This window comes from Neoarthrinium moseri (assembly GCF_022829205.1).
Source record: "Neoarthrinium moseri strain CBS 164.80 chromosome Unknown scaffold28_Wmoseri_CBS_16480, whole genome shotgun sequence".
In the NCBI taxonomy this organism is placed as follows: Eukaryota; Fungi; Ascomycota; class Sordariomycetes; order Amphisphaeriales; family Apiosporaceae; genus Neoarthrinium; species Neoarthrinium moseri.
In genome coordinates, this window is record NW_026055142.1 from 241603 (window position 1) to 255998 (window position 14396).

At 49.8% G+C, this 14396-nt stretch overlaps 5 protein-coding genes across 5 annotated transcripts; 3 read left to right on the forward strand and 2 right to left on the reverse strand.

Moving 5' to 3' along the window:
* Positions 1-12: 12 nt before the first annotated feature.
* JN550_007368 (uncharacterized protein) lies at positions 13-1489 on the reverse strand (the record flags this gene model as incomplete). The annotated part of the gene is made up of 2 exons (XM_049319211.1): positions 13-1097; positions 1165-1489. 2 exons carry the CDS (start codon positions 1487-1489, stop codon positions 13-15), a joined length of 1410 nt encoding a protein of 469 aa, XP_049170650.1.
* A 3824-nt stretch (positions 1490-5313) lies between these two features.
* On the forward strand, positions 5314-5812 carry JN550_007369 (uncharacterized protein; the record flags this gene model as incomplete). The annotated part of the gene is made up of 2 exons (XM_049319212.1): positions 5314-5598; positions 5654-5812. The coding sequence occupies 2 exons, from the start codon at positions 5314-5316 to the stop codon at positions 5810-5812; spliced, it is 444 nt and encodes a 147-aa protein (XP_049170651.1).
* Positions 5813-6860: 1048 nt separating this feature from the next.
* JN550_007370 (uncharacterized protein) lies at positions 6861-7968 on the forward strand (the record flags this gene model as incomplete). The annotated part of the gene is made up of 2 exons (XM_049319213.1): positions 6861-7712; positions 7771-7968. The coding sequence occupies 2 exons, from the start codon at positions 6861-6863 to the stop codon at positions 7966-7968; spliced, it is 1050 nt and encodes a 349-aa protein (XP_049170652.1).
* Positions 7969-9523: 1555 nt separating this feature from the next.
* On the forward strand, positions 9524-11131 carry JN550_007371 (uncharacterized protein; the record flags this gene model as incomplete). The annotated part of the gene is made up of 6 exons (XM_049319214.1): positions 9524-9733; positions 9786-10152; positions 10204-10321; positions 10372-10433; positions 10482-10818; positions 10969-11131. 6 exons carry the CDS (start codon positions 9524-9526, stop codon positions 11129-11131), a joined length of 1257 nt encoding a protein of 418 aa, XP_049170653.1.
* Positions 11132-12015: 884 nt separating this feature from the next.
* On the reverse strand, positions 12016-13434 carry JN550_007372 (uncharacterized protein; the record flags this gene model as incomplete). Its single annotated transcript, XM_049319216.1, has 4 exons — positions 12016-13074; positions 13134-13239; positions 13307-13345; positions 13424-13434. 4 exons carry the CDS (start codon positions 13432-13434, stop codon positions 12016-12018), a joined length of 1215 nt encoding a protein of 404 aa, XP_049170654.1.
* Between the last annotated feature and the right edge of the window lie 962 nt (positions 13435-14396).

A 14396-nucleotide genomic window follows, 5' to 3' on the forward strand; every position in this document is an offset into this window, starting at 1 on the left:
GTCAGACGTCTACTAATTCAAATCAAGCACCACTCCGCACTTTTCACCAAATGCCCTCCTCCAGATTGGCTGCAAAGCAAGTCCTGAACGATATTCAACACCAACCTTTCTCGCTTGATCCATGACTCTCGCCCGGATCTTCGCACCTGTGGGATTTTCTGGGTTATCTAATATGCGCTTACGGAGCACTACTTCTTCGAGATCAGACAGGAGCCAATCGCGTCCCGCAGAAAAGTCCTTGAGTAGCGAGCAAGCCACTTCACTGTAGTCGTTGAGAGAGCTGTCGAACAGTTGGAAATTCTTAGTAGACGACGGGAGAATCTCCGTTAGCTTAGGAACCATTGCCGGGGACCATTTCTGAAAGCCTTTGGACGGGCCGCACGCCTCCAAGCCGGCCATTTCACCAGATTCAGGGGACGGACCGGCGAACAATGCAACATCAAGCTCTGCGCGTTCTAGGCAAGTAAACTCTTGAAGAGATACAATACCCGTGACAATCTCCCCAGATAAACCGTCCACTGTTAAGGCTAGGTCCGTAAGCTGATGGCCACAATACCTCCCAATTGCAGCTGCGAAAGCACCGGCGTTCCAATCATGCCCACAAGTGTGCCATTTTTCCTGATGACTATACCGAAATGATTGCAGATTGGGTGTGTTGGCCAACAGGTTGGAAAGCTGGCTACTGTCCATGCAGCAGCTTACAAATTCGATTTTGCGTAGAGGAGACTTCAAGTCTGGATATATCCACGTGAACGGAATTCCAGTATAATCATCTATGGCCACACAACTCGTAGCATAGAGTTCCTCGAGGTCATGCATGGCAAGAAATGCTGATAATGAGGATAAGCCAACTCTCGAGTCGTAGTGTACCGGGGCTAAAGCTCGAAGTGATCTCAATTGGCACAAAGGAGAAGTCATACGCCGCTCGTGGCTTTGCCTCATCATAGCATCCAGGAGCTGCCAAGGTTGAGTGTTTACGTCTGGCACCTCAGGCCACCCTCGCGGAAGGGTCAGTTGGCGGACGTCCGTTAATAGTGTCAAGAGGAAAGTAGACGCGGAGAAGCCATCTTCAGCCTGGCACGTCCAAGTTTCCGTACCTGTATCAAACAGATGCGAGAACTGAGAGGCCGCAAACAGTTTCTCCACATCGTCCATAGAGGCTACCTTTTCGAAGACGAAACCCAGGAGGAACCTCGTGTAGTGATGGCGTGACCATGATTCGGCCGCGCAAGTCAGCAGACTGCACGTAGTGAGCGGCCACCGGCTCAGCGGCGATATTTCGTAGGAACGACAATCTTGAATCCTCATCGTGATAGCTGTTGAACGAGATATGCCTAAAGTGCTTCCTCCGCGCATTATGCGTTGGTATGCTTGATGATCCGCAAGCGAACAGGGCATGGCAAGTCAGCAAGAGGTTCTCGAAATCATCGGGCACCGAAAAGTCGATGATTCGACCAAGCAGTTCCGCAGGTAGGTCCAAGATGCCCATGGCGACCGGGGCGGAGAGTCTCTCGAAACCCTCTAGGCGAATTGAAGAATGCTGTTCGTAGTTGCGTTCCGGTGCTACTTGCTGACACTTGGCTAACAACCCGAAGGATTCAAGCTACCCCAGACGCTGCCCAGGTGGCGTCAGAGTCAGGTCTTGCCCCGCAAGCATGGAACCAACTGGGTCTGTCCACCCACACACAAGGCAACAGCGTGCACTCGTTATCAGAACATCGATATCCTTTCGGTAGTCGAGAAACCTGATCCTCTCGGTATCAAATATCAATGTGGGCGAGGTGCTTCTCGGGGAAGGTCATCATACCGTTTATCAAGATGGTAATCGCATGATATTCCTATGAGATGATAGCGCCGAGCTCACTAAGCGCCAAGTTCGGCATCGCGTTGGACCGTGAACTTACTGCGTACAGCGCTAAAGATCAGGCAACTTAGTGGGCCAGTTGTTGGCCGTGCGCCGCTCTCCACCGGGCCGCGCTGCAACAACGCCCTCCCCGTCCGCTAGCACCTTGTTGCCCGCGCCGTTAGACTTGCGTTGGCCTTGTCGTTACCAATGCCGCGGGCTGCTTAAACCTTTGCCCTGCGAGCTCTCGGCTGTTGAGTTATGAGGTACAGTGACTTGTACTGAATAACACAGTACTGCACGATGCTAGGGAAGCAGGTATATTTGTACCCGTACCCGAGCAATCCTCGTACCTAGTACTTCACTTGCAGTAGTACATCCAACATCGACATCAGTCTCATCTCATAGATCTGGTCCTGAATTCGTTCTTCTGGGTTCCTGGAGGCCACGTTCAGTCATGGAAAGTTTCAGAAAAATGATTAGAACAGGCAATAAATTACACGCCGTGCGTTTTTACCAGGCCAGTGTCTGCCTCAGAATCAGGTCTGTGGTTGAAGTGAAAAGGGCCTTTCGTATGAATGCATTTGTAAAAAAGGCTCGCTAATCGGGGCGCCTCAAGAACTTCTTTCAATTCTCTCCCCTTTCTGAATTAAAAAGGCACAATGCCAAATAAAGAAACTCTGCTGGATAAAGTGTAGGTGTCAACTCACTGGCTCTAAGGGTGGTATCGTAGTGGTGAAGTCTCTGAGAGAAAGGCGTACGGATACAACCGTCGCGATATTTCCAGCACAGTCTGCACGACTTCGTGTTCTTCGATTTTTGTAGTCCCATGCATAACGGAAGCAAACCGAGTAATAATCTCAACTTGGAGGCACTTCCACCCTATTATTATATATTTCGTTTCCGAGTAGCTTCAACTGTACAAACATACTCGGCGCCCAACCAGAAACCAGGCCCAGGTCTTGCCAGAGATTCTTGCTTTCTGGAGCCGGAGCATAAAGTTGACCGATGTGCCCCTTCCAAGTTGATGCGCCTAGTGACTACAAACCCAAAAACCGCCTAGAGTTCCACGTGCCAAAAGTCGTATCGCATCACTAAAGAACATTATCCAGAAACAGACGAAGATCGCCGTATCGAAATACGAATTACCTGCGATTTCTCTATTCCCAAGAACAACCTTCAGCGAGGTAACAGCTGGCCCGGGACTCAGTACAGAGTGGTACTGGTTGGATGGGCCAGTATGATCGAGCTACGTCTTTTAAGGCTGAATGTATAATGATTGCGGGCTACTTTCTGAGATATGAACCATAGCCGTCTAGCCCTCTGAATGCACTGAAGTTGACGATATCTCTTATTGACCGCCGCGAAGCTAGGATAGGGACCTATATATATGGCTCATATTTGATCATTGAAGACATTAATGTGAGTTTTGAATGCCACCTGCATGTGGGGTTGTCACTTCTCTGCATGCAAATGTCGGCGCCGGCTGCTAGCGTTAGTTACCAGGTAATAGCTTACGAAGCAATTCTCGACCTGAAAATACAACTCATCACTGTAGGTCACTTTACTACACTTATTGATGATCTGATTAAGACATTCGTGTGTTAATAATATCATCGGACAAGTTATTTCTGGGGCATGCTGTGTTCGTGGGTCCTTCATATGGATCTAGATGTACAGTCTACGGGGGATCAAGCAAATCTTTTCAGGAATGTGCACATCTCGTCAGAAGTTCATGACTCGACCTTCGGGGCTACTTACAACAGTGCGCGGCCAAATCTACCAGTAAGTCTTTAACAATGCCTTGGCTTGGGAGGCCACCCCTGTGACTGCGGAGCTTGATGAGAGTGCAGGCGGCGGAGCAGGCAATATGCTGGTGATGGATCTGCTGCCGGAAATTTAACGTTGGGTTATATATCCACCGGTGGTATTGCCATCTACCGTTCATGCGATGAGTCGGGGTTCATCGAAAAGCCTGGACTCCATGGAGTGGCCCTGCTCTGGGCAGAAGCCTAAGGAAGAATGACGCATCGTTGTGCTAGAATGGTTGGCTCGTGCGAAGAGACAACAATTTGATAAAGTTCAAGACAACGAATTTTGGTAGGACACCATGCACTAGGTATACATACCTTGCCGTCTATCTACGTAGGTACGCTTGGAGCGTAGCGCGTAGTTCAAGCCAAAGCCAGGTGGATACCCAAGCACATGTTTCTAGGTAAGTTGTACTTGGTTTTCACGGAAAAGTCCATGGCGAGCTAGAAGACGTGTACAGCTGCGCCTTTTTCTTCTTCTTTTTCTTGACGGCATATGAGATGCGTCCCCAGGTAAGCCTGGCTGCATGAAATTGCCGGTGCGCGTCACCATGAACCGAACGGCCCCACACGTTAGGATGGTATCACTATCGTTGGATCCTCTAATGCTATTTGCCTTGTTTCTAGGGTTTGCACGCTTATGGAAGTATTCAAAAGCAGTATGCAATCCTCGAATGGCGACGCAATCACGATCAAACCGAGCATGATAAGGCGTTGGCGCGAACTCCCACACAGTGGTCGATGAATCTAGCACGAGTCAAAACCATGGTATACTCTCGCTGTGTTACATACAACCTTGTTGACAACGAGCTTATCAGGTATGAACATTGACTCGATCCCTATTCCCTTCAAGTGTAACACTCCCATTATGGAGCTCAGGGATCCCTGAAGATATCGGGATCTCTGCGCGCGTTTTCTGGCGAGTACTAATACCCAGTGTCGGTGGGCTTTTGCATAATGGCGGTGATTAGCGTTTGCCGTTGTCGTGGTTGTCCACGTAAGGCTACCAGCTCTGTTGAGACGGACTAAACCACATTGGACGAGCCGGCACCGAGGCCCATCATTCTGCCATGGAAGTCGGCACTGTGGTGGCTCCGCTCGGTGGGGCGTCCATTACGTCGGGACCAACGGCCGCCAGCTCTGGAGCGATCCATGTGGTGGGACTATCAGGGATGGGGACTCCTCCAATTGTTTGTCCCTCCCATCACTCTGGACGGCAGGCAAGGCAGTGCTATGTCAATGGCTGCAAGAGTCGATCCCTCAATGAACGAATCAAGGGTCGACCTACTGAAAAATAAGGCTCGAGTCCACAGTTTCAACATGAGATGAACCCAAGCATCCTCTTACCGACGTAGGCCCCACTTCGCCAGCTAACACTTGCGTCTGTCCGCATCATCCACCGGAAGCATGGCACCCAATAGACGTGAGATCTGGCATGAGTTGAGTTCCGGTTCGGTAACTGGGGTCAGTCAAAATTCATGATGGAAATCTGAAAGTGAAACAGACCTTAGGGAGACCAAGGGGTCAAGCTACGAACCTATAAATCTCGTCGTCGCTGCCGATCATCGACGTTTCTGTGCGACTCACGCACCGCATAGTAGAGATCTACAAGAAGCGCTTATACATCTTCAACAAAATTTTGTGCAAATCACCATTACCATGTTCCGAAACGTAGCCCTTCTCGCCCTTGCTGAGGCTATTGCTGCCCTGACTTTCGATGGCACCGGCCAGATTCGTGCTTTGTCCTCGAGCAGCTCTGCCGACGTCGGCTGTTTGGCCAATGATGGCTCTTGGACGACGAGCGACACTGAATGTGGTACATTCACGGGAACAAGAGAAGATGATTCTACTGATTTCATTATCTCATCAACAAGCGGCCCATGTACCCTCGTTGACTATGCGACCTTTGAGTGTGCTTCGGGTCTTGAGGCCTTGACATTTTGGGTATGAGCCCGATTTCGACCCTGCGTTATTATTACGCATACTGACATAAATACAGGCCTGGACAGGCATTGTCGATGATTACGATGTGCTGGCGTATGGCGAAACCGTGACCTTCTCGAGCCCTGTGGATCCCTCCGAGGAACTGGCTCCAATCCGCCCATATCACACTGAGGACTCGAAGCCGTGGATACACTTGGGCTGGGCTGCACTTTAGATCCAAAACCTGTGAGAAATACAACGGAAACAAGGGAAAGAACGGGAACAACTGAAAAAATAGTTCTGGGATCTTTGAGTTCATTCAAGTATCAAGAAGGTGACTTGGCGGATTAGGGGCCCTGTGATGCGGGCTCAAAGCAAAACACGCATGATAATTTTCCATCTATTGGGTTAGTAAAATGTGATCTTTCAGTCTTCGTATTGTAGTAGATTCTTCGGCCCAAAGCAAGCAGGTTCCCTTTTTCCTGGTATTGCGAATGAGGTTCATGCTTTGTTAGCTAGGTTTGCGACAACCTGGACGTAATCAAGCTTCTGGCAAAGTCCGCATCTCCATCCGCTCTGATGAAATTTCATCGTCCTCAATAGCCTTTTATCAAGGTAGGCAAGAGGGCTTGCTACATAATTTCGCGCTCCCCCGTGGTTATGACACGCCACATACTTCGATAGCTGAGCTTATTTTTGAATCAGCTCAGTCTCGGGGCTTTGAGGTACAGAGCTGTGGAAACACTGCGCGTCACCAGTTCGAGAATCTTCCTGGCTAGGGTTGTGTTTCCTCGGACAATTGGATAGTTTGTAATCTGGAACGGCAACAAAGGATGCGGTAAGCGCCGACCATATAAGGTTGAAACGTGTCTTGACCCCGAAAGAATATCCCGATATCCAGACAAGAATGGCACAGAACGAACAGTGAGATCTTTTCACGCCCTGCGAACAAAAGAACGAGACAATGCCTTTATATCGAGCACAACGTATCAGCCATGGCAACAAAGGATGACCACATGAGCTATCGCAGACCCTAGGTACAGATCCTCTGATACTTGGAAAATTCCATCCATAGTGTTTCACTTAGGTTGATTGTATCGACAACGAAATTGGTCCATTTGTAACTATACACTCACCAAGTGGGCGGCATATATATATTTATATATATCCTGGCATATTCCAGACATCTTTGAACAGTGCATCCAGTGTTCGCCGACAACTCATCCCAATTACTTCCTCGTGCCACCGACGCGCCTTCCTCTGCGAAACCTGCTGCTAGGAGGATGAATCGTCGACATAGCCAGACGATTCCTCGTCGAAGCCGTAGTTCCCGTGAGCCACGGTCTAATCGACACAGTCTCAATGGTATTGCACCATCAGAGGACAATAGCACCAGGTTGGCTCGTGGTCGGACTGAGAGTTTTCATGTTGACGAGAATTCGCATCGTGACCGATCGCATCTTGAGCCTAATCGTAGAGAAGGCAGTCGGCATCGCTATGAGGGTAAACATCAGTCTCCACTGCACACAGGCCACCATGAGCAACGGCAGTACATGTATGAGGGAGCCGCACCGGATTACGGTCGACGTTCCGGAGGTCGCACATACAGGTATGGGTCTCGCGATGGCGTCCCCGTGCAACGTACCGAGCAAGGCACTTATAGCCACCATCGACCGGACAATGCCGGCGGCCATCACTACAACGAGGAACCTCGTTCACGACGGGCCTCAGTGAGAGAAGCATACCCGGAGTATCGTCGGGGAAGAGTGTCCATGGATGATATCCAACTGCCGCCTGTCGCTGCTGCTCCCGGATATACGGATAGGTATCGTGATGTTGCGACAGAATCGCATGGCTATCGTCGCGAGCCGGAGGAGCAACAATCGGAGTCTAAACATAGCAAGAATTCGCCCAGACTATCGAAGGCAACAAGCATGGCCCATAAAGAGAAACAGAGGAGCTCGGCAAGACGGGTATCTAGTGTTGCATGCCAAGCCGACATTCCGAAGCCCGAGAGGGCGGGCTCAGCAAACTTATGCCAGGATGAAGCGAAGCAACAGGCCACCGAGGCCGTTCTAGACCGGAACGGTGGCGAGAAAAAAGATCAACGCCTTTCTGTTTATGTGAATACTAACGTAGGAGGCAGTATGCATCTACCAAGTCCTATCGAGACCAATCCTACAACGGTGCCAGGTGACTCAAATAGCCGAGAGCGCCGGCGGCGTCGCGATGTTAGGCGGGAGCATAGCTCGCGGCACGATGAAAGGTGTACAGAACCGCGATCCCAGCGGCAATATAGATCCGCCCGACCCCGTCATGAGCGTGAAGAAGCATGCCAAATTATGTGAAGGGCCAGGGGCAAACGGCCAGATGCACGAGAGGACACTTTGATTCGGCTTTGAAATACCGTGCTGAACTAACGTAGAACCAAGCAAAAATATATTCCAGCAGTCTAACCCTCTATTTCCATAACTTGCATGTGTAATTGGCCTAGCGAAGACATGAATTGCCGTTGACTAGTAGACCTCCGTGGCCGATGGCTGTCGAATATATTTAGCAATATGTTCTGCTAATAATTCTCACGATATGACTTTGCGGGTGCTAAGCCCCAATGAAATCAGCTACTCGGGTCCTGTCAATCTTGTGAGTTCAGATGGTAGGTTCCCATCGGGGATCTGACGCAATCTGTCAGAGCATAGAGTTGAGGTGATACTTGGTTCGTCCGAATAACGGATGAACGCCGACAGAGATAGACGTTTAGGGGTTACCCTGCTTTGGTTTTGAACCACCTAGATCCGAGGTGCTACGCAGCGGGCTTTCCAGGGGTCAATATGAATCACAGGTCTAGTCTCCCACCAGGTATTTTGACCAGCCTTGCGGCTCAGATGGCGTGTAACCTGTACTCAAGGCCTCACCGGTAATCATGCGAATGCCAGCAAGTGGACACTGATGGTAGACAAGGGTGCAGCCGATACGTTCTAGACCATTGTCTTTGGTCCTACTTTGGAGAACCAATTTCAATCGTCAATGCAAGCCCCAATGTATCACCGACTCTTGTTGCTAGTAACTTCCGTGGGAGAACCATAGGGATGTAACATTGGTGTCGAGAGACCAGTGGCGATTTCCTGGTCCGCAGGCGATTGATCGTCGCGAGTATTTGCGGGGTGAGCATGCACACAAAACACATCTATGAACACCAGTGCATGCGAAAACTGGCGATAATTGCATATATACAACATGGGCGATGCGACAGCGTCGGTGCACGACTGCATCAATCGCCAGCGGCGGAGATCCTGCACCAATAGAACGGGAAGCCGGCGCGCGTGAACGTGGTCGAAGTCTGGGTGCATTTGAAACAGGGAGTCTGCTTGTGGTTGATCGTCGTCCGATCCAATGCACCCGAGCCGGCTATTTGTGGACCGGTTCAGAGTGGCTGACAGCTCCCCCGGATTTCGGATGGCGGGAAGCGACTGATGCCTGCACAGTCCGAGTGACTTGCAGATGGGTCGCATCCGGGGTATGACCAGCCTTTCCCACTCGACCGTCTACACGCCGCTGAAACGGCGACGTCTCGACCTTGGAGAACTGCCGATGTTCTATTCTCTTGACGTGTGGCTTGCTTGATCGTCATCGCTTTCACATCTCCAGCGCATTCCCCTAGGCACCTCGCCCCTGGTTTATGCGATGAACACCCCTGTCCGATGCTTCAGACAACTATAACAACGGATCATTGCCCCGGGGAACGATGGGATCAGAGCGACGCGATGAACCGAATTTACGATAGCCCGGTCACTCATTCATACCGCTCTTTTAACTTTCTCCACTCCACTTCCCAGGTGAATGTGATGTCGCAGCCGGACACACTCTGCTGCTATCGTCGTTGTTGCTGTTGTTGAGAAAAGACGAAGACTCCTCTGCAGCCTGTGACGCCGCGGTATTAGCCGCTATGTCTATTTCGAATGCTACTAAGCCGGACACATCCTTCGTTCAGGTTATCAACCCATCGCTACCGCACGATGACTATGGACCACAGGTTATCTTGACCGTTTGGGTCCTCAGTTCTATGGCTTTTGCTTGGCTAGCGTTGCGAATTTACTGTAAATTTCTTCGATCTCGTCGGCTCTGGTGGGACGACTATGTCTTGATTGTTTCTTGGGTATATTAAGAACCCCAGTGACTCCTTATCAACGCTGCTAATATGTGTATAGGTCGTCCTACTGGGTGGAAACATATCGATCACATTCGCCGTTGGTTTGGGATTTGGCAAACACACCTATGACATCAACCTGTTTAAATTTTCGCCAATGCTCTTCGTGTCGAATTGTGGCGGTTCGTTCTTGATCGTTGCCGCAGCATTGAGCAAAACGGCCTTCGCGATTACACTCCTGCGGATCTCGTCGGGGTGGCAGAAATCATTTGTATGGTTCATCATTGCATCCATTAACGCGGTTTTTGGTGTCAGCCTGCTACTTACTTGGATACGATGCTCGCCAGTCGAAAAGGCTTGGCTTGTTTGGCTTCAAGGAACATGTTGGCCTTACCAGATCACCGTCAACTATAATACCTTCACCGCAGGTAAGGCATTTCCATCCTATAGCGACATGTTCTCTAATAATTGGCGTTTAGCGTATTCTGGCATGATGGACATCACCTTAGCACTACTTCCTTGGAACATCCTTTGGGGCCTCAGCATAAATAAGAAGGAAAAGATAAGCGCATTGGCTGCGATGAGCATGGGCATCTTGTAAGTACGAGGATTTGTCAGTGCCTCAGTATGACTAACAATGGATATAGTGCTGGTATCACGTCTTTTGTCAAGATCTTTGCAATACAGGACAGCAACAATGCAGATATTGGTAGGTGAAGACACATTGTAGCAAGAAACCGTCGTTGACCCAAAACAGTCGATACAGTCCAACTTGTGGTACTGGGAACCGCTGAGGTTGCCGTAACAGTCATCGCCGCTTCAGTGCCCATCTTGCGAGCACTGGCTAGAGATAAGATCCCTCAACCAGGGCCTTTTCTGGCACTTGACGAGACAGACCGTTGGACTCGACAAAGAATGTCAGACGTCATCACTCATCCGGAAGATATCCCACCTGTTCCATCTACTCCACATTTTGAGGACATCGAAATGCAACCTACAACTAAGAAGAAGTGGGCGGCTGGGAGAGCACAGGTACAACACCTATCTCAAATCGAAGAGTCCGATGAAGGCTCCGTTGATCGGAGTCAACGAAGGTACGGTTGGGGTCCACTCTAAAAATGGGGAAGAAATAGGTGTTCAGCATGGAAAATTAGGAGACACAGGCTGGTGTTTCATTATGGCGTCCCGGTGTTCGATGAACTGGGGGAAAGAGGTTTTGGTGTAACTAAGGTACATGCCTACAGCTGGCATGGTGGCCGGAATACCGGCTTCAAGTGGGTCACGGCACCACAGATGGATCAAGGCTCTGCTGCAAATCCTGTAATATCGCAAACTTTGAACCTGGGGTGGAAAGAGAAGCCCATTCCCCGTGGACATCGTGTTTTCTATTCTACGCGTGTGGCCTGAGCTGCACTTACCTCTCGTACCCTATCGATCCTTCATAACCTATTGTAGGTTACATCATGGGTTATTATGTGCATTCATCGAGCTCGCTAGCACCGCCTTTCCTACAACCTACACTTTCTGCCCAGCAAACAGTCATCGTCATCATCCGACAAAGAACCATGGCCGCGAAATGCTCAGTACCTTCCCGGAAGCAGGATAAATGTTCTAGCAGCCAGGTTCGTCATGGGGGACCGCCGTCGCAATAGCTGCCGCGCATTTCCTCAGCCTTATTTTCTACAGGTTGTGCCTCCATCCACTATCTCGGTTTCCTGGACGGAAACCAGCTGCACTCACTTGTTACTACGAGACTTATGATGATCCCATCTGTAGTGGCCGAATTTCGTTCCAAGAACAGGGGCATGCATGAGAAATATGGTCACTTTTACAATCCTGCGCCTTGCGTCTAAGCAAATTATAGCTTAACCAGTATTTTCTACCCTTCCTGGGCCCATAATTCGTATCAATCTTACGAGAACCCCACATCCTTGACCCATCTCCTTGAAGAGCCATACCGCTATGATGGATGCTGGAACAATTATGCCTGGACCTATGGCGTCTTCGGTGCGATATCCATGGCGATATGTACTACTGAGCATGCAATATCTCATTTGGGCAATGGTGTGTAAGCTCATTGACCGCATGACTAGCGTGGGGGCTCAAACATCCAACTAGGACTGGCAATCAGCGCTTTCAACAGAGACGCGGCGTTGGAAATTCCCCTGGGCAAAGACTACAACAAGCTAGACGAAGAGAGAAGCTAGCAAATCTACTAATTCAGGCTTATGGCATACCTCAAGTTAACAGCGGAAATCTCTTGAATAGTATTTTCATTTTGAAAAATAATGTCAGGTAAAAGAATAGGTTTCGATGAGCCAACGTTCGCACACCTCACTCAAGTCATCCTGACGCCATCTCGGCCCATCCCCGAAGCACACGCCTCTCCGTGCTAGGAATTTCATAAGCGATCTCATGATTCTTACTCTGTCATCAGTAATGCGCCCCGTAAGAGTATCCTCAAAAGACGTGTATCGGCTGCCCAGAAGGGTACGCAGTCCCTCTGCGACATCAAATGCCGTGAGATAGTCTGAACTCGGCCTAGGACTATAGGTCGCTATGATAGACAAGGTCATCGCTTTGCCAAGATCCGGGTCGCGGGCTGCGTGTTCACCCGCGATGAAGCCTTGCGTGCGAAATAGCAAGCGGCCGTGTACCAGGTCGTACAGACTATCAAGGGAAACATGGCGCAGTGCTTCACCATACCCCTGGTTAACAAACTCAAACGCCTCTGACGATCTGTTGTTAGGACAGTCTCGGACTGCTTTGACGGCTGCGTAGCTGTAAGCCAATGTGACCCAGTGGATCTGACCCGCCACGGTGTATGCAGCAGCTCCCGTGAATGGTTTGATATCGGGGGGTGCCCATGCAATCATAATGTTGCGATCTGCCTCCAACCCGGCGTAAAAATCATAATTAATGTCTGCCGTAGGTCCACCCGTCGAGGCTGGTGTGCAGAAGCCGTGGTTCTCTGTTGATAATACCATTGCAACACTTGGGTTTTGCCGTTCTTGTTGTTGTATCTTCAAACTTGTCGAGTCGAAGAGATACTGCTTCATGATGCGACAATCATTGCTCATCTCAGATTCTCCGTGGCTCGCTGAAAGGTCTTCATCCGATTCTTTTTGGTTCTGAATGTCCTCGGCTGCGTCCGCGCTAGTGTTACTAAGGGCGAGACGCTGAGCATCTGCGATAGCTTTGCTCAAGGCCTCGTTGCCCACCGCAGCTGCCTGCCCGATTGTGCTTATGGCATCACACAGCTTCTGGTTCCTTTCTTTCAGCGAACGAATAGTGTCAATCTGTCTCTGTCTAAATGCCCGCTGTGCTAGTTTTCCCCTTTCCCGTCGACACTGTTTCTGAGGAGTCAGCGAGCTGGATTTGTCATCAACAACCCCGTCTGGCTGCCTACCTTAACCTCGTCTTCTGGGCTTTGGCTCGAGCGTTGAGACAACCGGTCTGGACGTACAGGCATTTCAAACGGTTCTACACTCCAGTAACCTTTGACCACTTGACGCCTAAGTTATTTTCCATGGATGGTCAGTTGAAACGGATGCGCGTGAACCACATATGGGGTATGCTTACGCATTAGTCAGCCGGTCAGCCCACTGCCAAGTACGTACGCTTCGGAGGTGGTTAAGTAGTACGCTAGCGCCTTATTGTCTCTCTTGTCGATTACCCAGCGCAATAGATACAACTTACATAGTACGCATTTTATCATCAAGACTTTGAAGACTATAGGCTGATACATCCGATCATAAAAGTTATATTCGCAGTAGCTTCTCTCTCTCAAAAGAAAAAAAAAAGACGAATTGTGCGCATATTAGGAGTCCATGTACTTTGAAGGCTGTCTTGAACTCAGCATAGACAGGACAGTGCCAGGGGGCATGATGACAAAGTTCTGCTTAAACATTGCAACTTCAAGCTGATTAAACGAGACACACAGTTATGCTATCGAAAAGAATAGTCGGCGCGGGGTGCGCAACGAATACCAAATTTCAGCCGCATCCTGATCCATAATAGCATCAGAGCACCGTCCTCTGATGCAAGTGAGCCTGCAGCATGTTTTCTGGGGTTTATATTCAAGCTTGTGGTCGACCTCGCCTTTGCCATCCAATTAGAGTTGGCCTTGCATATATTCAGCTGCTTGAAGGTTTCCTGACGTGGATCGTAAACGCCTTGTTCCGTCGCAACACTCTCCGCGAGCAGGATTCGCCGAGATGACGCGGCAAGGTTGTAAAGCCTCATATAGGTAAGGCTGTCCAGCTGTCGCATCTGCACTATGTGAACATCAAATGGGGACGTTCGTCGGCGCCAGAATGCTTGCGGATTGCGATTGATTAACGCTATTAATAGGCTTATTCGTTTGTGCTCCACCTTTAATAAGCCAACTGTTTCCAATTCATGGGGCCGATGGCATTGGTCTGCAAGGGTTCCAAATCGACTCCGCCAGGTGCAAGCAATCCCTGACGACGCGTATCCAGTGGCGTCACGTATCCCATATCTCCTACCTCCAAGCATCGAAAAGAAAGCTTGTTGCGTAGTGCGCATAAACACCACGCCCGATTTGGAATAAATGTGACAAAGCTCCCAATTCTGCAGAGCTTGACCTTGATCGGTAAATGCACGATTGGTTGAACGTCGGTGCAACTGAGATGTGCAAGGATCATCTACT